The following is a 24,264-nucleotide window of genomic DNA, read 5'->3' on the forward strand; positions in this document are numbered from 1 at the left end:
TTAGATGTATACTATGGTCAAAGTGGTTGAAGATGTGGTGCTATTGGTGGTACACAGAAGTAATGAGGATGGGAGGAAAGCTGCTGCTTTGAAAGAGGAAGAAAATGGGCTGGAGGAATTGGGGTACCTTCGCCAAACTGGGAGGGGGCTTAAAATTGGTTATTTCTTTCTGACCAGGCTTGAAATTGGCATGGTAGATCTAAAACAAGTCTCAGCAATGGTGAGCTGACCTCACCCAGGTTCCAAGCCCTACTCTGCCTGATACTTTTTTCTTAAGCCTCAGAGCTAAAATGTTCCTGAGTTCTTTCCTATTGGCTGGGAAGACCAATTGAAGTTCCCTTGCCCATGTTAGGAGGTATACGCCTCCTGAACTAAAGATAGAAACAGCTGGCCCTTCCAGGCAGCTAAAAGCCTCCAGACTAAGAGGTGTTCCCCACTCGGCAGCCAGACTCCTTGAAATACCCTTTCAGTAATTCTACCAACGCCTCCATGTCTCTACTCTGCCATAACAAAGGCTGTGGGCAGCATTTTGACCCCCAAACCAACCTTCCTGGTGAGTAATCCTGACCTTGCCAGGAGCTCTGTGGGTGCTAAGGGAGTTGTCAGCTGTAGGCAGTCTGTTAAAGGAACAGAAATTTAGTGTGTACCTGCCTTAGTTCAATTGGTCTGGGTGTTCTTCAGTCTTGACTGATATATTTTTTTTTTTTTTTGTACCATATGGAAAGATTGTAAGCATTTAAACCTGGAAAAGTAAGAATTCCTTTCCTTCCTGATCTTGTTACTGGTATCCACAGATTCCTGTTACCATCACCCTGGGGTCCCAATCTTCCATGATGCACTTAAGGTGAGGAATAGGCAAGGGGGGAATAGCAAGAGCATTTTGCAAAAGATATAACAGCCAGAAATCTAAGCTGAGCTGGGTCTTTTGTTATCAGGGTTGGTCCTGCTGCCGGAAGCGAACTGTAGATTTCTCTGAGTTTCTAAACATCAAGGTAAATTCTTTACTTTCGGGTATTCTGCCCCCAATAGAAGGATTCCATCCCTAATCTTCTTTCCCTATCTATACTAGGGCTGTACTGTGGGACCACACTGTGCCGAGAAGCTCCCTGACGTCCCTCAACCTGAGGGCCCTGGTACAAGCAGTTCACTTCAGGAGCAAAAACCTCCGAATGTGATTCCAAAGTCAGCAGAGACTTTGCGTCGGGAGAGGCCCAAGTAAAGAGGAGGTCCCTGGGTTTTTCGTACATTCATGAAGATTCCTAGGAGTGATTAATGGGTCATTGAGGTTTGGGAGCTAGGGATAGAGATATGAGGAGACCCAAGTTGTCAGGGCTTGGTGTATGTTTTGTGCCTTAGGGGAAATTTGTCCAGAAATAATGTCCTTTGCTCTTAAGATGGTATGGGGTGATGGGGTAGGTATTTTGAATCAACAGAGTAGATAACCTCTCACAAATACATACTTAGTTATAATACAAGGGTGATTGTTGAATGAATTGGGTTTTCTTTTTGGAAAAGAGTTTTAAAATATGTTTTATATATTAAGAATGTAGTAGTATTGGCAGCCAGGAGGCTGCCGAGAAGAATAAATCAATTTTGTGGCAATAATATGAGCAACAGAAGAAAGTCTACAGTTAATTAGATGAAGAAAAGGGAATGATTGCAGTTGTATAGAAAAATATGGATTTAGAGCAACTGAGTAGTTTGGCAAGAGAAGCCCTGGGGAATTCCCCAGGGTTCAAGGATTTGGCATATCCACAGAGAAGAAAATTGGCAATGGGATTGCTATCCATCTTCTCTAACTCTGCCCTACTTTCACCAGACTTCTTCAATTCCAATACCATTGGTGGGAAGGTTGGCACTGTTGGTCACAGTTAGTGGGTCAGGACTAAATCACCCCACGCATACCCCCTAGGTCAGAGTTGCTTCCAAAGTTGCTTCCGCTAAATATATCCCAAGCCCTGGAAATGGCACTGGAACAGAAGGAATTAGACCAAGAACCTGGAGCAGGTAAGTGGGTCCTTAGTAGGACAGGTTTCACAGGCTGAAATTTAGTGAAAGTGGCAGTTGGGTGGAAGAAACGAATAGGGTTCCTGACTCTTGTTTTCTTTGCCCAGGAGTTGACAGTAGCCTGATCCGGATTGGGGCCAGCTGCCAGAACCCAGGATGTGATGCTGTGAGTGAGAGTTTGTGGAGGACTCAAGCGTGTGTTTGAGAGACGTGATGCCTGAGGGATGGCTGGGTATAGATGTGAGGCTGCATACATTTTTATTCATTCTGATCTGATTCTTTTCCTGATTCTCCTTTATTTGTCTTAGGTATACCAAGGCCTAGAGAGTGATGCTACTCCATGTACCTACCACCCTGGAGCACCTCAATTCCATGAGGGGTGATGGAGGGGACTGGGTGGGCTGTGAGACAGGTTTTTCCCAATGTTGACCTTAAGATGGAGTGCTTGTGGGGAGGGGAAAGGAGATTAAGTGAATTCTATTCCTACCTCAGGGTGAAATCTTGGAGCTGTTGTGGCATCCAGACCCTGGATTTTGGGGCATTCCTGGCACAGCCAGGATGCAGAGTTGGTAGACATGATTGGGGGAAGCAGGTAAGTCCTGACTTTACTGAACTCTTGATTAGAACCCAGTTCCCAAATAATTTCTCCTCCTTGTACCTCATGGCCAAGCTCTGTATCTTCTCCCTTTTGCATGGACCAAATAAGATTTCTGCTCCCAGTGGTTTTGCAATATGAGGTCGTGTTAATCTTTCTGACACTCTCTGTTTCTTCTCCACATACACCATGAGAATGCCCCTTAGGATAAGAGTCCTTTCTTACCATCCACATTTCACATCTTCCTTTTAGGTGCCAGCATCTTGCCGTCATGATTGGCATCAGACAGATTCCTTAGTAGTGGTGACTATATATGGCCAGATTCCACTTCCTGCATTCAACTGGGTGAAGGCCAGTCAAACTGAGGTGAGGAATGTCTGATGCTGGATGGGAGGCCAGTGAATTGGGTGATATTATCATCTTACCGGCTGAGTCGTCGTACGCAGTTAATATGTAGGCTCCGTAGTCCTCTGGTAGAGCTGTAAGGTCAGGGTTATTTGACTGGCCTGTGGATGTAGGGAATACACCACTGGCCTGCTTCTTTGTCATAATAATGTGTTCTGACCTTCTGAGATTGTTCCTACCCCTGTAATTCTTTTCTCTCAGCTTCATGTCCACATTGTCTTTGATGGTAACCGTGTGTTCCAAGCACAGATGAAGCTCTGGGGGGTAAGTGAAGAGAAAGGGGCACAAGAAGGGGAGGCAGATGGGGTAAAAAGAAGGGCCGGACTGGAATAAATAGAGGGTGTCTTGAGGGACGAAGTTGTAGTGGGAAAGTGGAGGTTTTCTCTTCATTTGCTTTGATATTCTCTCTCTCTCTCTCCCTCTTCTCCCTATTTTCTCCCCTTCCCCCAACTCCCCTTTCTTTCCTCTTTCTCTCTCTCCCTTACTTATTCCTTCCCTATATTTTTCCCCATCTTGCATTTTTTATTTTTCTCCCTGTCATTCATTACCACCCTGCCCTGACCCCAATCCCTTTGGTTTCCTCATTTTCTCTTCTGTGTTCGTCCATCTTTCCCTCTTCCTCAGGTCATAGACGTGGAGCAGAGCTCTGTCTCCTTGATGCCATCTCGGGTTGAAATTTCCCTGGTCAAGGCTGACCCAGGATCCTGGGCCCAGCTGGAGCACCCCGATGCACTGGCTGAGAAGGCTAAGGCTAAGGTTGGGTTAGAGATGGATGAGGAAGAGTCTGAGGATTCAGATGATGACTTGAGCTGGACAGAGGAGGAGGAAGAGGAGGAAGCAATGGGGGAATAGTGATACCAGACAGTCAAGTCTAGATAGGATCTCAGTGACTCCCTTAGAATTTCAGAGACCAGGATATGGTTGGCCATGGAGTGTCACTGAGCAACAGGAGGCAGGAGGGGAGAACAAAAGTGTCCAAACCATGCTGTTTTTTCCCTTAAATAAATCTTGTATTCTGCAGTTTCACATAGTGTTGTTCTCTCACCTCACTATCTAAGATTGCATTCATTCCCTCCAGCTTCTGTGTGTGTGTGTAGCACACATGTGTGAATACAAGCACATGCAATCAATTCTTCACAACCACCAAGTATTTACTGAGTACTTACTACGTGCCCAGTTACATGTTAGGTGGTTTAGAGGTATCTGAGAAGCAGTAGACTTATTCATTCCTCTTAGGAAAATTGTAGTGTGGTTGACAAGTCAAGGCTAATCTACATGAGATAATAAAAAATATTATCAAGTAGTTTAACTGAGTGCTAAATTGTGCAGTACAATTTTAAAAGCTATAGGAGTTGAGAGAATGGAGTGATTAATGTGGACTGTAGCAGAAAGGGAAAACACCATGGAACAAGTACATTTTTTACAGCTTTAATTAAATATGGTACACATCCTATACAATTTACCCAAGTGTAAGTGTAAAATTCAGGTTTTGTTTTTTTTTTAGTATACTCAGAGTTGTGCAGCCACAATCAATTTTATTTTTATTTTTTGGCCACACTGCAGCATGTGGGATCTTACTTAGTTCCCCAACCAGAGATCGAACCCATGCCCCTGCAGTAGAGCGCAGAGTGTTGTTAACCACTGGACCACCAGGGTAGTCCCAACTACAATCAATTTTAAGTTTTTGCCATTCCCCAAAGAAACCCTATACCCATTAGCAGTCACTCCCAATTTCCCCCCATACTGATACAACCACTGATCTACTTTCTGCCTCTATGCATTTACCTATTCTGGATATTTCATACAATATGTGGTTTTTTGTGACAGACTTCTTTCACTTAGGATGTTTTCAAGGTTCATCCATGTTCATCCAACATGATGCTCATCCGACATCAGTACTTTGTTCCTTTTAATGACCAAATGATATTTCACTGTGTGGATATAACACTTGTTTATCTCTTCATCACTTGAGGTATATTTGGGTTATTTGTACTTTTTGGCTATTATGAGTAATGCTTCTGTAACAATGCTCCTGTGAGCATTCAAGTTTTTATGTGGACCTATGTTTTCATTTCTCTTAGATATATACCAAGTATAATTGGAGTGTAATTTCTGGGTAAAATGATAACTTTTAACCTTTTGAGGAATTGCCAGACTGTTTTCCAAAGAGGCTGCACCATTTTACATTCCCATCAGCTGTGTATGAGGGTTCCAGTTCTCTATATCCTAGATATCATTTGTTACTTGTCTTTTATTTAAATTACAGCCATCCTAGTGGGTGTGAAGTGGAATCTCATTGTGGTTTTAATTTGCTTTTTCCTGATGGCTAATGATGCTGAGCATCTTTACATGTGTTTGTTGACCATTTTTGTATCTTATTTGGAGAAATGTCTAAACCAAACCTTAGCCCATTTGTTAATAGGGTTGTTTGTCTTTTTAGTGAGGTTTTTAAAAAATATGTTCTAGAGATAAATCTCTTGTCAGAAACATTTATAAATATTTTCTCCATTCCCTGTGTTGTCTTTCTACTTCCTTGGGGTCTTTTGATACATAAAAGTTGTAAATTCTTTGGAATTCTAATTTATCTATCTTTCCTTTGGTTGCTTATGCTTTTGATGTCATATCCTAGAAACCATTGCCTAATATATGAAAATTCATTCCTATGTTTTCTAAGAGTTTTATAGTTTCAGCTCTTTCATTTTGATCTTTGATCCATCTTTTTAAAAATACTTATTTATTTGGCTGCACTTGGGATCTTCATTGTGTTATGTGGGATCTTCCATTGTAGTGCACAGACTCTGGTTATGGCGCGTGGGCTCCAGAGCACAGAGACTTCAGTAGTTGTGGCACATGTACTTAGTTGTTCCACGCCGTGTGGGATCTTAGTTCCCCCACTAGGGATCAAACCTGCGTCCCCTGCATTGCCAGGTGAATTCTTAAAAATTTTCATATGTGGTATGAGGTAGGGGTCCAACTTTATATTTTTGCCTATAGCTATCCAGTTGTCCCAACATTGTTTGTGGGAAAGACTATTCTGTCCCCACTGCATTGTCCTGGCACCCTGGTTGAAAATCAATCAACCATAAATGTGAGGGTTAAGAAATATATTTTGAGTGGAGATTTGGAGAATAAGAAATTTGGATAGCGATGGAAGAGTAGGGAGAGCCAGGCTTGGGTAAGAAGGTGTTCTATTTTACTTTTTATGTTTATTATAAATTCCAAAGGGCTTCCCTGGTGGCTCAGAGGGTAAAGCAATACAGTGTCATTGTAAAAGACAATGCAAAAATGTGTAGAGTAAGAAGTAAGAACTCCTCTTTGGATTCTCTCCAAACTTAGTCCTTTTGCTGTTTGTAACCACTGCTAACATATCAGAGGATTTTTTTTTTTTTTTTGGCCACTTGGCATGCAGGATCTTAGTTCCTTGACCAGGGATCCAACCTGTACCCCCTGGAGTGAAACCATGGTGCCCTAACCACTGGACCACCAGGTAATTCCCTCAGAAGGTTTAAATGAGGGAACAAAAGAGTCAAGTGAAGTGTGGCTAGATTGGGAAGAGCCTAAAATTCTAGATCAAGGATTTTGAATATGATTTTAAAAGAGAGTTAAAAAGGCATTATAGGCATTTTCTTTTTAAAAAATTGTGTTCTATTTATTTGGTTACACTGGGTCCTTGTTGCTGCATGCAGGATTTCTCTAGTTGCAGCGAGCAGGGGCTACTCTTGGTTGCAGTGCACCAACTTCTTGGTGTGGTGGCTTCTCTTGTGGAGCACAGGCCCTAGGTGCACATGGGCTCAGTTGTGGTGCAGTTTTAGTTGCCCTGTAGCATGGGACCAGGGATCAAACCTGTGTCCCCTGCATTGGCAGGTAGATTTTTATCCACTGTACCACCAGGGAAGTTCAGCCTTTTCTTTTTAAATGTAGTTTTGGTTTGTTTGTTTTGTTTTTTTTTTTGGGGGGGGGGGCACCTCACAGCTTGTGGGATCTTAGTTTCCTGACCAGGGATTGAACCCAGAACCATGGCAGTGAAAGCACTAACCACTGGACCATCAGGGAATTCCCTTAAATGTAGATCTTAATTAGAGGAGTGATATCTCTTTTTTGGAGTCTCTCTTCAATCAGATTTACTCCCTCAACAGCGTGGCCAAGAATCTGGGATTTCAGATTCTTAGAAACATCAAACTAGGAAGCTTACCAAACCTCAGGTGATCTCAAGTATTTTTCATAGCACCCTTTTATCTCAGTTCAGATTCAAGGAACATAAGGTTTCATTAGTAGGTAGGAGTAAGATGGGGGTGGGAGAATGGATATGGGCAGCAAAGGTGAGGGATTGCAGCATAGCGTGGCTGAGGATTTGGAAACTGAGGCAAGATTAGGGGATGTTAGAGAATGCATCAGGAAAGTTTCCTCTACCTTTCCTCTACCTTGCAGGAAAGTTTAAACAGAAATAAAGGGGATTCCTAGACCTCCAGGATATTCAATAATTCTGGCTTAGCTCTCTGCTCTCATTCAAGTGCAAATAAAGTTTTCCCCTTGAACTGAACCCTTCAGATCCTTTCTAACTAGGTGGCGTGCGGGAACTTAGTTATCCAACCAGGGGTCAAACCTGTGCCCCTCGCTGTGGAAGCTTGGAGTCTTAACCACTCAACCACCAGGGAAGTCTAGAAGTTTACTAGACTAAAAAAAAAAAAGTTCTTTTAAAATACTTTTATTTATTTTTGTCTGCGCTGGGTCTTTGTTGCTGTTCATGGGCTTTCTCTAGTTGTGGCAAGTGGAGGCTACTCTTCATTGCAGTATGCGGGCTTCTCATTGAGGTGGCTTCTTTTGTTGTTGTACAGGCTCTAGGCACATGGACTTCAGTAGTTGCAGCACGTGGTCTCAGTAGCTGTGGCTCATGGGCTGTAGAACTCAGGCTCAGTGTTTGTGGTGCACAGGCTTAGTTGCTCTAAGGCATGTGGAATCTTCCTGGAGCAGAGATCGAACCCTGCATTGGCAGGCAAATTCTTATCCACTTGCGCCACCAGGGAAATCCCACAAGTTTGTTGTTGTTCAGTTGCTGTCGTGTCCGACTCTTTGTGATCCTATGGACTGTAGCATGCCAGGCTTCCCTGTCCTTCACTATTTCCTGGAGTTTGCTCAAACTCATGTCCATTGAGTCTGTGATGCTATCTAATCATCTTATCTCCCGGCAATCTTGATTCCACTTTGTGATTCATCCAGCCCGGCATTTTGAATACTCTGCATGTAAGTTAAATAGAGTGACAGTATACAGCCTTGTCATATTCCTTTCTCAGTTTTGAACCAGTCAGTTGTTCCATGTCCAGTTCTAACTGTTGCTTCTTGTATAAGTTTCTCAGGAGACAGGTTAAGTGGTCTAGTATTCCCATCTAAGGATTTTCCATGGTTTGTTGTGATCCACACAGTCAAAGGCTTTGGCATAGTCAATGAAGCAGAAGTAGATGTTTTTCTGGAATTCTCTTGCCTTCTCTCTGATCCAGCAAATGCTGGCAATTTGATCTCTGGTTCCTCTGCCTTTTCTAAATCCAGCTTGAATATCTGGAAGTTCTTGGTTCATGTACTGCTAAAGCCTAGCTTGAAGGATTTTGAGCATCATCTTCCTATCATGCAAAATGAGCTCAAAAGTTTACTATTTTTTTAAAGTAGGAACACTTTATTATTTTGGTTGCACTGGGTCTTTGTTTCGGTGAATGGACTTTCTCTAGGTTGCAGCAAGCAGGAACTACTCTTTATTGCAGTGCTTGGGCTTCTCATTGTAGTGGCTTCTCTTGTTGTGAAGCACAGGCTGTAGCGGGTGTAGGCTTCAGCAGCTGTGGCACGTGGGCTCAGAAGTTGTGGTGCACAGGCTTAGTTTGCTCTGCAGCATGTGGAATCTTCCTGGAGCAGGGATCAAACCCATGTCCTCTGTATCAGCATATAGATTCTTATCCACTGAGCCACCAGGCAAGTCCAAAAGTTTACTTTTAATGTCATTTTTCTGTGGGTGAAACATCAAAAGGGGCTTTAGAGGATGTATTTTTTTTAATTTAGAGATGTAAAATATATATAGAAGAGTGTATAAAGTACACTAATCTTAAATGTACAACTTTTTTCTATCTTATCAAAATCAGGGGACCAGCAACTACTCAGAATTCCTGGAGAGGATGGAGGTGAGGAATCAAAAATTTCAAGTAACCCTTGTATATAAACTTGATATATAAAGCTTAAAATTTGCAGCATTAATAAAGTAGTATATTAGATCCTTTTACATAGCCCCAAACCCAAAATATGAGTTTCAAGCAGGTGTATAACATTATTAACCACCACTACAACAATAACCATAGCTACCATTTCTGATACAAACTAACCTGCCAACCATTATACTAAGTGCTTTACATGTATTATCTCATTTAATCATCTACTTCCCACCATCACATCTACATAGTTATTCATAATAGCACAAATACTCTCCCTGCCTCCTTTTATAGTTCTCATTTCTTTCCACTGTGCATTGTATCGTATTCCCTCACACCTCTCTGGAAACCTCACACCATTAATTATCTATCCTCTCTCTCCGCTGTTTGTTCAGCCTTTCTCTCTCTGGATATTTTCGTTGACATTTAAACATGTGCAAGTCTCCTCAGTCTTACAAAAACAATTTCCCTTGACTTCATATTCCTCTCCAGCTATTATTAATTCCTTTCTCTCCTTTGTAACCAAACTTCTTAAAATAACTACTCTTTTTCCATTTCCTTCTTCCTAGTCCATTCACAACACACTTCAATATGTCTTCTAACTCCCTCAGTCTGGGGTGATAAGATTACCATTGACCAGGCCACCAAGTCACTAAATCCAATGGATACTTTAGTCCCTATCTTACTTGAACTCTCAAGCAAAATTTGACATTAATGATAGTTTCTCTCTTGAAGTACATTTCATGGCTTCTATGACTCATCACTCCTCTTGGTTGTCTTCCTACTTCTCTGGCCATTTCTTTCAGTCTCTTATAGGCTCCTCCTCTTCTTACTGGCCATTCAATGATGAAGTTCCTCAGGACTCAGTCCTAGGCTTGGTCTCTTCATTGTTGTTGTTCAGTTGCTAAGTTGTGTCCAACTCTTTGTGACCCCATGGACTATAGCACGCCAGGCTCCTCTATTCTCTATCTCCCAGAGTTTGTTCAAATTCATCTCCATTGAGTCGGTGATGCTATCTAACCATCTCAACTTCTGCTTCCCCTTTCTCCTTTTGCCTTGAATCTTTTCCAGCATCAGGATCTTTTCCAATGAGTTGGCTCTTTGCATCAGGTGGCCAAAGTTTTGGAGCTTTAGCATCAGTCCTTCCAATGAATATTCAGAATTGATTTCCTTTAGAATTGACTGATTTGATCTCCTTGCAGCCCAAGGGACTCTCAAGCGTCTTCTCCAGCACCACAATTTGAAAGCAATCAATTCTTTGGTGCTCAGCCTTCTTTATGTTCCAACTCCACATCTGTATAAGACTACTGGAAAAGCCATGACTTTGACTATATGAATCTTTGCCCATAAAGTGATGTCTCTTCTTTTTAATATGCTATCTAGGTCTCTTCATATATTGATATATATAACTCTCTTCTAGACACTTTCAATTATGCCCATGACTTCAAATACCACCCACAGGCAAATGACTCATGCATTTTTCTCTCTAGGCCATATCTTTGCTTTGAGGTCTAGATCTGTGTATTATAATAATAATAGCTAATGCAGATTTAAATCAGTATCTGACATATAGTAAGTACCTATTATTAGTACCTCTACTATTCTTCTTTCTTTTCACCAAAAGCTTTCACCTTGGCCTTTTGGGAAGGTCGAGGTGTTTCTTTTTTTTTTTTTCTCCCTTGGAGAAGAGGGACACATTTCCAATATCCAATTTTATAATGTTTCAGTAAGAAAATAGGATTCTTTTAGCTGCACCTCATGACTTGTTGGATCTTAGTTCTCCAACCAGGGATTGAACCTGGACACCTAAGCATGGACTACCAGGGAATTCCCAGAAAATAGAATTTTTCTTGACACTCAGGTTTTGCTAGTCTGTAAAGTGATAACATATTTACCATACAATTGCATTAGCTTCAGCATTATGTATGATTGTATTCACCTCCTGAGGGAGTAAACATCATATATAGAATGCCACTGTGTAGGACACTTCTACCCACATTATTTTACTTAATCCTCACACCTGATCTCTGAGGATTATTATCCCCAGTTTTTATAGATGAGGAAACCAAAGCTCGGAGAAGGACATAGCTTGCTTGAGGTCACATGGCTACTGATTAAAACCTCAGTCATTGTTCAAGAGCCATCTGAGAATATCCAAATATCTAAAATCCAATTAAAATCTTAGAAGAGGAGCTTGATATCATACCCCTCTAGCCTAACAGAGTCCCTTTGATAAGCCTCTCTGGGAACCAGCAAGGCTCTTAGTTAGTAATATCTCACATTGATATAATGCTTTCCTAAATTAGGGATCCCCAACCTCTGGGATCTACTGTCTAATGATCTGAGGTAGAGCTGATATAATAATAATAGAAATAAAGTGCACAATAAATGTAATTGTTTGAATAATCCTGAAACCATCCCCAAACCCCCTGGTCCATGGAAAAATTGTCTTCCACGAAACCAGTCCCTCATGCCAGAAAGGTTGGGGACCAGTGTCCCAAACAACTTTTCACCTCTGATCACCTCATCTCTAACCTAAGTGGGACCCTTAGGTACTTTACCTGTCACTTCATCTGGATCAGTAATTCTCTCTCAGTTACACCAGATTCAGTGTTACTGATTCTGGGACCCATGCCTCCACTGTCCCCTCTCTCTCTGCTCCCAAAGTCCCAGAACACTGCTAGAAGAAGAACCAAGCAGGCCAGTATAAATTCATGCTGTCCAGTTTCAACTTGGCCCTTGCAGCTGCTCAGCAACCCTTTTATTTGTCTCATACATTCCCTGGCACTCTCCCCACAGAGGCTGTTCCAGACCTTCCTCTTCTCATATTCCAGCTCCTCCTGTTCCACTCCTTCAGATTAATACACACACTTTCATCAGATGCTTGATAATTCAATAACATTTTAAAAAGCATTTTAATGGAGAATGTAAAACATGTACAAAAGTAGACTGAATACTGTAATGAATCCCTTACTAAACACTCAGCTTCAACTAGTATCAACTCTTGGGCCCTCTCGTTCCATCTGTTTCCTCTGTACCATAATATTTTGCAGCAAATTCCAGATATGATGTCATCCCATACCTAAATATTTCATTATGTATCTTTAAAAGGTAAGGATTCTTTTTTAAAAATCATAATTGTAGTATCATTAGCACACATAAAATAAACAAGCAGTATTTCCTTAATATCATTAAATATCAAGTCAGCATTTAAATTTCTAATAGTTTCATAAATGTCAAAAGAATTTTACAGCTTTTTTGGTTTGAATCAGTATCTAAGATCCACACATTGTGATTGAATATATATTATATGTCACTTTTTTCCTTGCAACTTTTTGTTGAGGAAGTTGGATTGTTTTTCAGTAGAGTTTCATAGTCTGGGTTTTGCCAATTCCATCTCTGTTGTATAGGTTCTCTGTTATATATTGGTAAGATCAATAATGTCTGTACAATGCATATTCTATATTCATTGTCCTATTTTCAGCAGTGTGAGGAAATTGTCTACGTGACCAAAGAAATGGAGGGTGTCTGGCCTAGAGACTGACTCAGGAAGAAGCTAGGACCTCTTTAGCAGGAATGAAACAGATGGTTCAATAAATAGTAACGGAGGTCCAGGCAAGATAAGATGGGTGAGGGGCCATGCAGTGTCAGATTTCTACTCTGCTGGTATGTAGAGCAGGACAGTCAGGGAAGCAATGATCAGGCTGAAGTCAGAACTAGAAAAGGAGAGGTAGCTCTTGAGGCAGCAGCTGGGATTATTTCTCAGGGGATTACTCTTCTTGCTATACCCTGTTTTCTAAATATATCTTATTCATTTCCACCTCTGTGCCTTTGCCCTGGATGTTTCCTCTGCTTGGAATAGCATCTCCTTTCTCTCTACCCACCCAAATTCTACTTACCTTTAACGACCAGTGCAAGTTCCCTCTTCTCTGTACTTTAGCTTGTAGAGTCATAAAATATCTCTGAAAGGATAAACAAGAGATCAAGAACATTGATTGCTGTCCCGGGAAGGAAACTGGATGGCTAGAGGACAAGGCTGGAAGGGAGAAAGATATTACTGATTTGCTGCAGGAGGGACAGTTGATCTGATGAAAGTGTCTAATATGAAATCTGTGGAAGTAGAAGGAGGGAGATTGGAGTTTATAATTTGAGGAGAAAGAGGAAGGTCTGAAACAGCCTCTGTGGGGAGAGTGCCAGGGAACATATGAGACAAATAAAAGGGTTGCTGAGCAGCTGCGAGGACCAAGTTGAAATTGGACAGCATGAATTTATGTTGGTCTGCTTGGTTCTCCCTCTAGCAGTGTTCTGGGACTTTGGGAGCAGAAAGAGACAGAGAGGACAGTAGAGGTAGGGGTCCTAGAGTCAGAAACACTGAATCTGACGTAATTGGGAGATAATTACTGATCTGGATAAAGTGACAGGTAAAGTACCAGGGGGGGTCCCACTTAAGTTAGAGATGAGGTGATCAGAGATGAAAAGTGATTTGGAAAAGTGTTATAAGAATATGAGATATCACTGATGAACTAAGGGCCTCACTGATTCCCACATAGGCTTGTCAAAGGGATGCTGCTAGGCTAGAGTAGTGTGATTATCTTCTAAAATCATCTTCTAAAATCCCAGTTGGGTCCTTAGGTTTTAGATATTCTTAGATGACTCTTGGACAACTCTTAGCAATGACTGAAGTTTAAACATGTGGCAGTCATCACTGAAACTGGAACTTCTGCAAGATACATGGTGGGAAGGGTAATTTTAAAAAAGCTCTTTATTGAGCCTTTACTATGATCTAAGTATTGTAATAAAATATGTGCATGTGTACATGCACACTTTATCTGTTATTTCTCTTTGTATATATCATATATACATATATCTCAAATGAGAATATATATTCTCCTTTACTTCTCACAATAGTGTATTAAAAGCATTATTATTATTTTTTTAATAGATGATGAAACTGGGCTTCAGGGAGGTTGCATAATTTTCTCTAGGTCACACATCTATCAAGTGTCAGAACTGGGACTCAAATCCAGGTTTGAGTACAAAGCCTGTAGTCTTTCGTTTCTAGCACTACTTTCCAGCAAATACCTCTATCCATTAAATCAGTGTTATTTTGCCAATGACATCCATTATTAAAACTTTAGATTCATTCTCACCAAAAAGATTTATACACTGAATTGAAAGCTTTTGGTGAGTAAGAAGTTAATTGACTAGGGTGGAAGAAAGAGATTCTTAGAGACAGTGAAACCAATTGAAGATAGTTGCAGTAGTCTACGAGAGAAAGATGAGACCTCAAACTTAAGTGGGTGTGGTAGTAAGAATGGAGGAGAGAATAATGTATTTAAAAGCTATGTCTTAGTCGATTCATGCTGCTATAACAAAGTACCATGGACTAGGTGGTTTATAAACAAATAAATTTATTTCTTACAGTTCTGGAGGCTGGAAGTCTGAGATCAGGGTACCAACATAGTCACGTTCCGATGAGGGACCTCTACCAGGTGGAGAGGAAAGAGAGAAAGCAAGCTCTCTCATGACTTGTATAAGGGCACTAATCCCATTCACGATCTCTTCTAATCCTAGTTAGACTTCCCTGGTGGCTCAGACGGTAAAAACATCTGTCTACAATGCGGGAGACCCAGGTTCGATCCCTGGGTTGGGAAGATCCCCTGGAGAAGGAAATGGCAATCCACTCCAGGACTATTGCCTGGAAAATCCCATGGACAGAGGAGCCTGGTAGGCTACAACCCAGTTACCTCCCCAAAGCCCCATCTCCTAATACCATCACATTGGTGGGTAGGATTTTAATGTATGAATTTTAGAGGACACAAGCACTGAGTCCACAACATCAGAAGGAGTGAAAGTAATATGGCCACTGCTAGTCTCTGTGTTCCTTAAACTTAATGTAACTCACTCCTTCCTCAGTGCCTCTGTACTACCTGTTCCCCCTACCTGGAATAGTCTTTCTCCAGGTCTTTGAATAGGTGATTCTTTCTTAACATTCACAGCTCAACTGTCACTACTCATGATAGGGAAACAATTCAACTATCACCACTCATGATAGGGAAACAATTCATTATCTCAAAAATTAATCAATAAAGGGAGATAATCAAGTATTTATCCTGCCTTTCCTGGATGAACTGGGTAGATGAAGGGACATGTCTTTTTCCAAAACCATTCCAATTAATAAAAAGAAATATAATTAGGATATCACTGTTTTGCAATCCTTGATAAATAGTGAGCAAAGATATTAGACATTATGTCTATCCTATAGTCATATGAAAGGGATGGAATCCGAGTTTGATCTAGTCTTTGGATCCAGGTGCCAATTTGTAGTAAATACATAGAAACCACATAATGCCTATGTAATTAGCAAAATGCAGAGTGAGAAGCTTCATAGGTCAAATTTGAGTTCTTCCATTAAACAAAAAAAAATCACACTTCTCAGTGAGGCCTTTCTTGACCATCTTCTCTAAATAAGCACCTACTCGCCAAGGTACTATCACATTACCCTGTTTGATTTTCCCCATATCCATTATCATCTGCTGAGGTTTCCTTACATGAGAAGCAATATAACATAACAGTTAAGAGGACAAACTATTAATATAACATCAGGCTGCCTGGGTTCAAATCTTGACTACTTACTAGTTATGTGACCTTAAAGTACTTAAAAGCTATAGACCTCAGTTTCCCCAACTATAAAATGGGATTAATAACAGTGCCTATATCATAGGGTCATTAGGAGTATTAAATGAGATAAGTCTATCTCATTTAATATCTACCTCATAGCTTATCATAGTACCTAGTACAAGATAAGCATTATAAATGCTAACAATATTGCATAATTATTTTTTTCTTGTACATTATTTCTCTCATTCACTAGCATACAAGTCTTTCTGCACTATATGCCGCATCTAAACTGCCTAGCGCATATATATATTATGTGCTTAATATATGTTTATTGAATGAAAGGCCTGAGTTAGGGTGATAAGGAAAATAGAGAGGAGATATGTAAGATATTATTTAAAAAGAAGGGAAAAAAAAACCTTGGGCTTGATTTTTTTCTGATAAAGAGGGAATGGTATAAGATAATTACTACAAGGCTTCAAACTTAAGTAACAGGTAGGTTGGTGCTTTTAACAGAAACAGGAAAACTGGGAACTAGAACTAATATAATTTGAATATTCCAATAGTGAATTTTATTTTAGATACGAGTTTGAAATGATGGCAAAGCATGTGAGGGGAAATGCTGCTGCTGCTGCTACTGCTGCTAAGTCGCTTCAGTCGTGTCTGACTCTGTGCGACCCCATAGACAGCAGCCCACCAGGCCCCACCATCCCTGGGATTCTCCAGGCAAGAACACTGGAGTGGGTTCCCATTTCCTCCTCCAATGCATGAAAGTGAAAAGTGAAAGTGAAGTCGCTCAGTTGTGTCCGACTCTTAGCGACCCCATGGACTGCAGCCTACCAGGCTCCTCTGTCCATGGGATTTTCCAGGCAAGAGTACTGGAGTGGGTTGCCATAGCCTTCTCCAGTGGAAATGCTAGCAGGCAGTTAATTAGAAATGCAAAATTAGAGTTCATGAGAAAAATCAGTGCTGAAGATAGATTTCAGTATCATCTGCATCAATATGATACAAACATTTAACTTACTAGTATGAGCTTCCTTCATCTTTAAAAAACAAAAACATGCAGATGTGAATAAAATGAAAAACACAGTATTTGAACTCTTAAATTGTTCTCAGAAGAAGTCACCATAAGAAATTTGGTATGTATTCTTACAAACATTTTCTATACATTTATAAGCATATTGGCATACAACATGTAGAGACATAGTAAAAGTATGAGCGATACCTATGTTTTTATAGAGAGGTTTGGTTTTTCTTTTTGGCCAATTTGGAATTATTCTATAAATATTTTTCTGTAGCTTAATTGTTAAGCATATCACTTTATTGTCCTTTAAAATATTTCCACATCAATATATATAGATCTCTGACATTCTTTTTTGTGCTGCATAGTATGGATATGCCATAATTTAACTATTCTGCTATTGGCGAACACTTAAGTTGACAGTTTTTTAATATTACAAATTGCTGCTGCTGCTGCTAAGTCACTTCAGTCATGTCCGACTCTGTGCGACCCCATAGATGGCAGCCCACCAGGCTCCCCTGTCCCTGGGATTCTCCAGGCAAGAACACTGGAGAGCGTTGCCATTTCCTTCTCCAATGCATGAAAGTGAAAAGTGAAAGTGAAGTTGCTCAGTCGTGTCCGACTCTTGGAGACCCCATGGACTGCAGCCTACCAGGCTCCTCCATCCATGGGGTTTTCCAGGCAAGAGTACTAGAGTGGGATGCCATTGCCTTCTCCAAATATTACAAATTATGCAGCAATTAAAATCATTATACACGTATCTTTAATATTTATACTAATATTTTTTGAGGATAAATTCCTAGAAGTGGGATTGCTGGAAAGGAGTTATAAATATCCTTACACATTTGAAGTGTTAATATATACTGCTCAATTTCCCTCCACAAAGGCTGTTTCAGTTTACATGGCCACCCAGCAGTGTACGAGGTACCAGTTTCCCCAAAACCCTCTTCAATATTTTGTTATGAATTAAAATTTTTATCAACAAGATATGCAAATAATGGTAGCTCATTTTTATTTTGCATTTCTTCTGGTCTCAGGAAACGGTAAGCATTTTTTACTGAATATAGTAGTCCTCCTTATCCATGGTTTCACATCCCATGATTTTAGTTACCCTCAGTCAAATGTAGTCTGAAAACATTAAATGGACAATTCCAGAAATAAGCAACTCGTAAGTTTTTAAAAATATTTTATTGAAGTATAGTTGATTTACAATGTTGTATTTAATTTCTGCTGTACAGCAAAGTAACTCAGTTATACATGTGTGTATATATATATATATATATCTTAATATTCTTTTCAATTATGGTTTATCACAAGATATTGAATATTGTTCTCTGTACTATACAGTATGACCTTATTGTTTATCCATCCTATATATAATAGTTTGCATCTGCTAATCTCAAACTCCTAGTCCTTCCCACCTCTACCGTCTCTCTTGGCAACCACAAGTCTGTTCTCAGTATCTGTAAGTCAGTTTTTGTTTCATAGATTATGTTCATTTAGTATTTGTCTTTCTCTTTCTGACTGACTTGGCTTAGTATGATAATCTCTAGGTCCATCCATGTTACTGCAAGTGGCATTATTTCATTCTTTTTAATGGCTAATATTCCATTGTGTATACATACATACCACATCTTCTTTATCCATTCATCTGTTGATGAGCATTTAGGTTGTTTCCAAGTCTTGACTATTGTGAATAGTGCTGCTATGAACATAAAGGTGCATGTATCTTTTTTTTTTTTTGTATCTTTTCAAATTATAGTTTTGTCTGGGTATATGCCAACAGTGGGATTGTAGGATCATATGATAGATAGGTCTATTTTTAGTTTTTTGAGAAACATCCATATTGTTTTCTCTAGTGGCTATACAATTTACATTCCCACCAACCATGTAAGAGGGTTCCCTTTTCTCCACACACTCTCCAGCATTTATTACTAGTAGACATTTTTTTTTACCGCACTACGTGGCTTGCGGAATCTTAATTCCCCAACCAAGGGTCAGACCTGGGACCTGACAGTGAAAGCGCTGAGTCCTAACCACTGGAATTCCACCAGGGACTTAGACTTTTTAGTGATGGCCATTCTGACTGGTGTGAGGTAGTACCTCATTATAGTTTTGATTTGCATTTCTTGAATAATTAAGCGATGATGAGCATCTTTTCATGTGCCTATTGGCCATCTGTATGTTTTGTTTGGAGAAATGTCTATTTCAATCTTCTGTCCATTTTTCAATTGGGTTATTAGTTTTAAATTGAACACAATTCTGAATAGCAAGATGAAATCTTGTGACATCCCACTCTAGGATGTAAATCATGCCTTTGTCCAGCACATCCATGCTGTATACACTACCCTCTTATTAATCACTTAGTAACCTCCTAGAAGTTATCAGATCAACTGTCTCAGTGTCACAGTGCTTGTGTTCAAATAACCCTTATTTTATTTAGTAATGGCCCCAAAGTGTAAGAGTAGATGCTGGCAATTTGGATATTCTCTTACTGTACCTAATTTATAAAATAAACTTTATCATAGATACTAATATGTATAGGGAAAAAACAGTATAAGTTTTGGTACTATCTGTGGTTTCAGGCATCCCCTGGGGGTCTTAGAAAGTATCCCCTGTACCAAATTTCTGTTAAACTCTGTTTCCAGCCCCATATGTCATGTGCATCCTCTGCTGTACCTGGTGTCTTGGATCTTTGCATAGTTTTTCTGGTGAAATGGCCCCTTCTTATCTGTATCCTCTGTAGTAGATCAAAATCTCTTCCCAGCTACTATTAATATTTCAGCTACAATTTCTTAAATGACATTCCTTCATCGAGAAAATCCCAAGAACTTTTTATCCTTTTGGGTTTGTACATATTTTGTATATTGTTTTGGTTTACTTTTAGTGGTGCCTCAGAAGAGATGTGAAATGCAATACTTGTCATAAACTAAATTCTCACACATAACTGCTTCTCTATTCAGTTCCGTTGATATATTTGTCTATTCTTGAACTATTTTACAACTTTATATAATAATTTGATATTTGGTAGGCAAAGCTTCCCTCACTTCTTCTATCTTTTAAAAGTTTCTTGGCTCTTTTTATATGTTCTTCCAGATGAACTTCAGAACCAACTTGTTTAGTACTCTTATCCCTGACCTCACAAATCCCAATGAGATTGTTATAGAAATTTATACTTACTTGAAAAGTTTTTAAATAATGAAACTTCTTATTCAGGAATATTGTACATCTATCTGTTTGTCAAATATTCATACTTATAGCCTTCAGTAATATTTTGTAATTTTATTCATGTCAGTATTTTGTATGTTTCTTGTTAGGTTTATTCCTCTCATTTTTTTCACTGCTGTGAATTAGATCTTCCCCCCATTGCATTTTCTAATTGGATATTGTTTTTATAGAGAAAAGTTATTGATTTAAAACTTAAACTCTATTTCTATTTAATTTTAATAGTATTTCAGTTCATTCTCTTGTATTGTCTATATATCATATATAAACAAGGACATTTTATGATTCTTCCTTTACAGCATTTTAACTTTTGTCTTCATGCTTTGGCTAGAATCTGCAGAGCAACATTCAGTATTAGTTGAGAAAACAGGTGAATATTCTTGATTTTGTTCTGACTTTAAGGTGAATGCCACTAGTATTTCACTATTATGATGATTGCAGTTGTTTTCTTCTTTTTTTTAAGTAAAAAAAATTTTATTTACGGCTGTGCTGGGTCTTCATTGCTGTGCAGGCTTTTCTCTAGTTGTAGCGAGCAGGGACTACTCTAGTTGTGCACAGGCTTCTCATTGTGGTGGCTTCTCTCGTTGCAGAGCACAGGCTCTAGGGCACATGGGTTTCAGAAATTGTAGCTTCTTTCGGCTTTCAGCTCAGAGGAGGCAAAGGTGCAACTTTCTTCGGTGGTCCTGAATCCGGGTTCATCCGACACCAGCCGCCTCCACCATGCCGCCTAAGTTCGACCCCAATGAGAAAAAAGTCGTGTACCTGAGGTGCACCGGTGGGGAAGTCGGTGCCACGTCTGCCCTGGCCCCCAAGATCGGCCCTCTGGGTCTGTCTCCAAAAAAGGTCGGTGATGACATCACCAAGGCAACTGGTGATTGGAAGGGTCTGAGGATTACAGTGAAACTGACCATTCAGAACAGACAAGCCCAGATTGAGGTGGTACCTTCTGCTTCTGCCCTGATCATCAAAGCCCTCAAGGAACCACCAAGGGACAAAAGAAGCAGAAAAACATTAAGCACAGTGGAAACATTACTTTTGATGAGATCGTCAACATTGCCCGGCAGATGTGGCATCAGTCTCTAGCTAGAGAACTTTCTGGAACCATTAAAGAGATCCTGGGGACCGCCCAGTCTGTGGGCTGCAATGTTGATGGCCGCCACCCTCATGACATCATAGATGATATCAACAGTGGTGCAGTGGAGTGCCCTGCTAGTTAAGAACTGCAAAGGAAAAAGAAAAATAAAGGATCATTTGACAACCAAAAAAAAAAAAAGAAATTGTAGCACAGGCTCAGTAGTTGTGGCGCACGGGCTTAGTTAATCTGCAGCATGTGGGATCTTCCCAGACCAGGGATTAAACCCAGGTCTCCTGCCTTAGCAGGTGGATTCTTTATCACTGAGCCACCAGGGCAGCCCTGCAGTTGTTTTCTATATTCTCTTTCTTTGGCTGCATTGGGTCTTAGTTGCACCATGGGGGATCTTCAGTCTTCATTGCAGCATGCAGGGTCTTTAGTTGTGGCATGCGAACTCTTAGTTGCAGCCTGTGAGATCTAGTTTCCTGACTAGGGATTGAAGCCAGGCCCCCTGCATTGGGAGCTCGAAGTCTTAGCCATTGGACCACCAGGGAAGTCCCTGTGTCTCTATTTCTGCTTTGCAAATAAATTCACCTGTACCATTTTTCCAGATTCTGCATATAAGTGATATTATGCAATATTTGTTTTTCTCTTTCTGACTTCATTCTATATGACAGTCTCATTTGTTTTTTCAGTATTGAGCTACGTGAGCTGTTTTATATTTGGAGATTAATCCCTTGTCAGTTGCTTTGTTTGCAAATATTTTTTACCATTGTGAGGGTTGTCTTTTCATCTTGTTTATAGTTTCCTCTGCTGTACAAAACCTTTTAAGTTTGATTAGGTCCCATTTGTTTATTTTTGTTTCTATTTCCATTAATCTAAGAGGTGGGTCAGAGAGAATCTTGCTTCAATTTATGTCAAAGGGTGTGCTCTCTGTATTTTCCTGTAAGAGTTTTATATTGCCCAGCCTTACATTTAGGCCTTTAATCCATTTTGAGCTTATTTTTATATATAATGTTAGAGAGTGTTCTGATTTCATTCTTTTACATGTAGCTGTCCAGGGGATTTCCCTGGTGGTCCTGTAGCTAAGACTCCAAGCTCCCAGTGCAGGGGTCCCAGGTTCAATCCCTGATCAGGGAATTAGATCCCACATGCCCCAAGTAAGAGTTCACATGCTGCAACTAAGAGTTTTCATGCTCAGGTAAAAAAGAGATCCCACACATGCCATAGCTAAAGATCCTGCAAGTGGTTTAGTCACTCAGTCGTGTCTAACTCTTTGCAATCCCATGGACTGTAGCCCAGCAGGCTTCTCTGTCCATGGGATTCTCCAGTCAAGAATACTGAAGTGGATTGCTGTTCCCTTTTCCAGAGGATCTTCCTGACCCACGGATGGAACCCTGGTCTCCTGCGTTGCAGGCATATTCTTTACCATTTGAACTACAGGAAAGTCCTAAAGATTCTGCATGCCGCAACTAAAAGATCCTGTGTGCTGCAGTGAAAACTGAATATAGGGCATGCCACGACTAAGACCCGACATAGCCAAATAAACAAACAAACATATAGCTGTCCAGTTTTCCCAGCACCGCTTATTGAAGAGACTGTATTTTCTCCATTGTATATTCTTGCCTCCTTTGTCATAGATTAGGTGACCATAGGTGTGTGGGTTTGTCTCTGGGCTTTCTATCCTTCCATTGATCTATATTTCTGTGTTCTGTGCCAGTATCATACAATCTTGATTACTGTAACTTTGTAGTATAGTCTGAAGTTGGGGTGGTGCCTGATTCCTCCAGCTCCATTTTTCTTCCTCAAGATTGCTTTGGCTCTCATGGCCAATTTTGTTTCATCTATATTTTGCTAGCTCCTGCTTCTCTGCCCATGTAAGATTATTCTGAAGCAAATATCAGATATCATATTATTTCATCTCATCCATAAATATTTTGGTATGTATCTCTAAGATATAAGAACTTTTCTTAAACATGACAACAAAACCATCACCTCTGAAAAATTCTTATATTCAAGTGTACAGTCATTGTTCAAATTTTCCTGATTGTCTCATAAATGTTTGTGTGTTTATTTTTAGTTTGTTTCAATCATGATCCAAGCACAGGTTATATGCTGCAATTGGTTGATATGTTTCTTTTAAAAAAAAAATATTTATTTATTTTGGGCTACATTGAATCTTAGTTGTGGCGTGAGGGATCTTTTGTTGCACTGCTCGGGCTCTTTACTGTGACTTGCAGGCTTCTCTCAAGTTGTGGGGTATGGGCTCTCTAGTTGTGGCACACTGGCTCAGTAGTTGTGGCATGGGGGCTTACTTGCCCCACACCATGTGGGAATCTTAGTTCCCTGACCAGGGATCAAACCCATGTCCTCTGTAGTGGAAGGCAGATTCTTAACCACTGGACTACCAGGGAAGTCCCTGTTTCTTAAATCTCTTAATCTATAGGTGCCCGTTCCTTCTCCCACCATTTTTTTTTTAACTCCCATGAGATTTATTAGTTCAAGAAACTGAGTGATTTGTCTCATAGCACTTTCCATAAGATACATTTTAGTAATTGTATCCCTGTGGTGATATTTTCTTGTTCCTTGTATTTCCTAAATACTGATGAGAGCTAGAGACTTGATTAGATTTACATTTCCGTTCTATTTTTTACTCTATTGAGGGACAAGAATATGTCATAGGTAGTATTGTATACTATAAGTAGACACAAATTCTCTTGTTCCTTTTACAATCTTTTTTGATGTTCTGAAGTTTCATTAAAAATGTCCTAGTGGAGATTCCTTTCTTTGTTTTCTTTTTCCTGTTTGGGATTCCTGAGTTTTAAGGTTGGCATTAAAAAAAAATCAGTTCTCAGCTATTTCCCTTCAAATATTGCTGTTCTACTGTTTTCTCTATTCTTGGCCTGAACTCCAATTAGACAACACCTGTAAACATAGGGCTTTTAAAACTTGCATTGTTGGCCACCAGGGATCAGATGACTTCAGAGGAAGAGTCTGCTGCAGCAATTACCCATTAGAGTTGTAGTTATTCATTGTTTCCTCTGCTTTACTGCCAATGTTCCATATATATATATATATATATATATATATATATAGACAGAGATATACATGTATCTCCACACACAGTTAAAAT

At 39.9% G+C, this 24,264-nt stretch overlaps 1 protein-coding gene and 1 pseudogene across 5 annotated transcripts in view; both read left to right on the forward strand.

Moving 5' to 3' along the window:
- The first annotated feature begins 30 nt into the window (after positions 1-30).
- Positions 31-24,264, forward strand: part of ITGB1BP2 (integrin subunit beta 1 binding protein 2) — a 38,479-nt gene continuing 14,245 nt past the window's right edge. For 2 of the 5 annotated variants that reach the window (XR_329430.3, XR_003106804.2), the window contains exons 1-11: positions 31-553; positions 795-844; positions 936-992; positions 1,070-1,215; positions 1,913-2,007; positions 2,115-2,173; positions 2,316-2,386; positions 2,500-2,599; positions 2,855-2,968; positions 3,209-3,271; positions 9,133-9,171. Coding sequence is in view for 2 of the 5 variants with exons in the window: in XM_006079431.4 (XP_006079493.1) it covers positions 490-553; positions 795-844; positions 936-992; positions 1,070-1,215; positions 1,913-2,007; positions 2,115-2,173; positions 2,316-2,386; positions 2,500-2,599; positions 2,855-2,968; positions 3,209-3,271; positions 3,632-3,859 (1,047 nt within the window). In the remaining 3 variants the exon portion in view is untranslated. Of the gene's footprint in view, positions 554-794; positions 845-935; positions 993-1,069; positions 1,227-1,912; positions 2,008-2,114; positions 2,174-2,315; positions 2,387-2,499; positions 2,600-2,854; positions 2,969-3,208; positions 3,272-3,631; positions 7,690-9,132; positions 9,172-24,264 lie in introns of those variants that run through there. The other 3 variants (XM_006079431.4, XR_329431.3, XM_025276765.3) reach the window with 3 other exon arrangements.
- Positions 20,707-21,336, forward strand: LOC102390317 (annotated as a pseudogene).

The sequence above is a fragment of the Bubalus bubalis genome, chromosome X, assembly GCF_019923935.1.
Source record: "Bubalus bubalis isolate 160015118507 breed Murrah chromosome X, NDDB_SH_1, whole genome shotgun sequence".
In the NCBI taxonomy this organism is placed as follows: domain Eukaryota; kingdom Metazoa; phylum Chordata; class Mammalia; order Artiodactyla; family Bovidae; genus Bubalus; species Bubalus bubalis.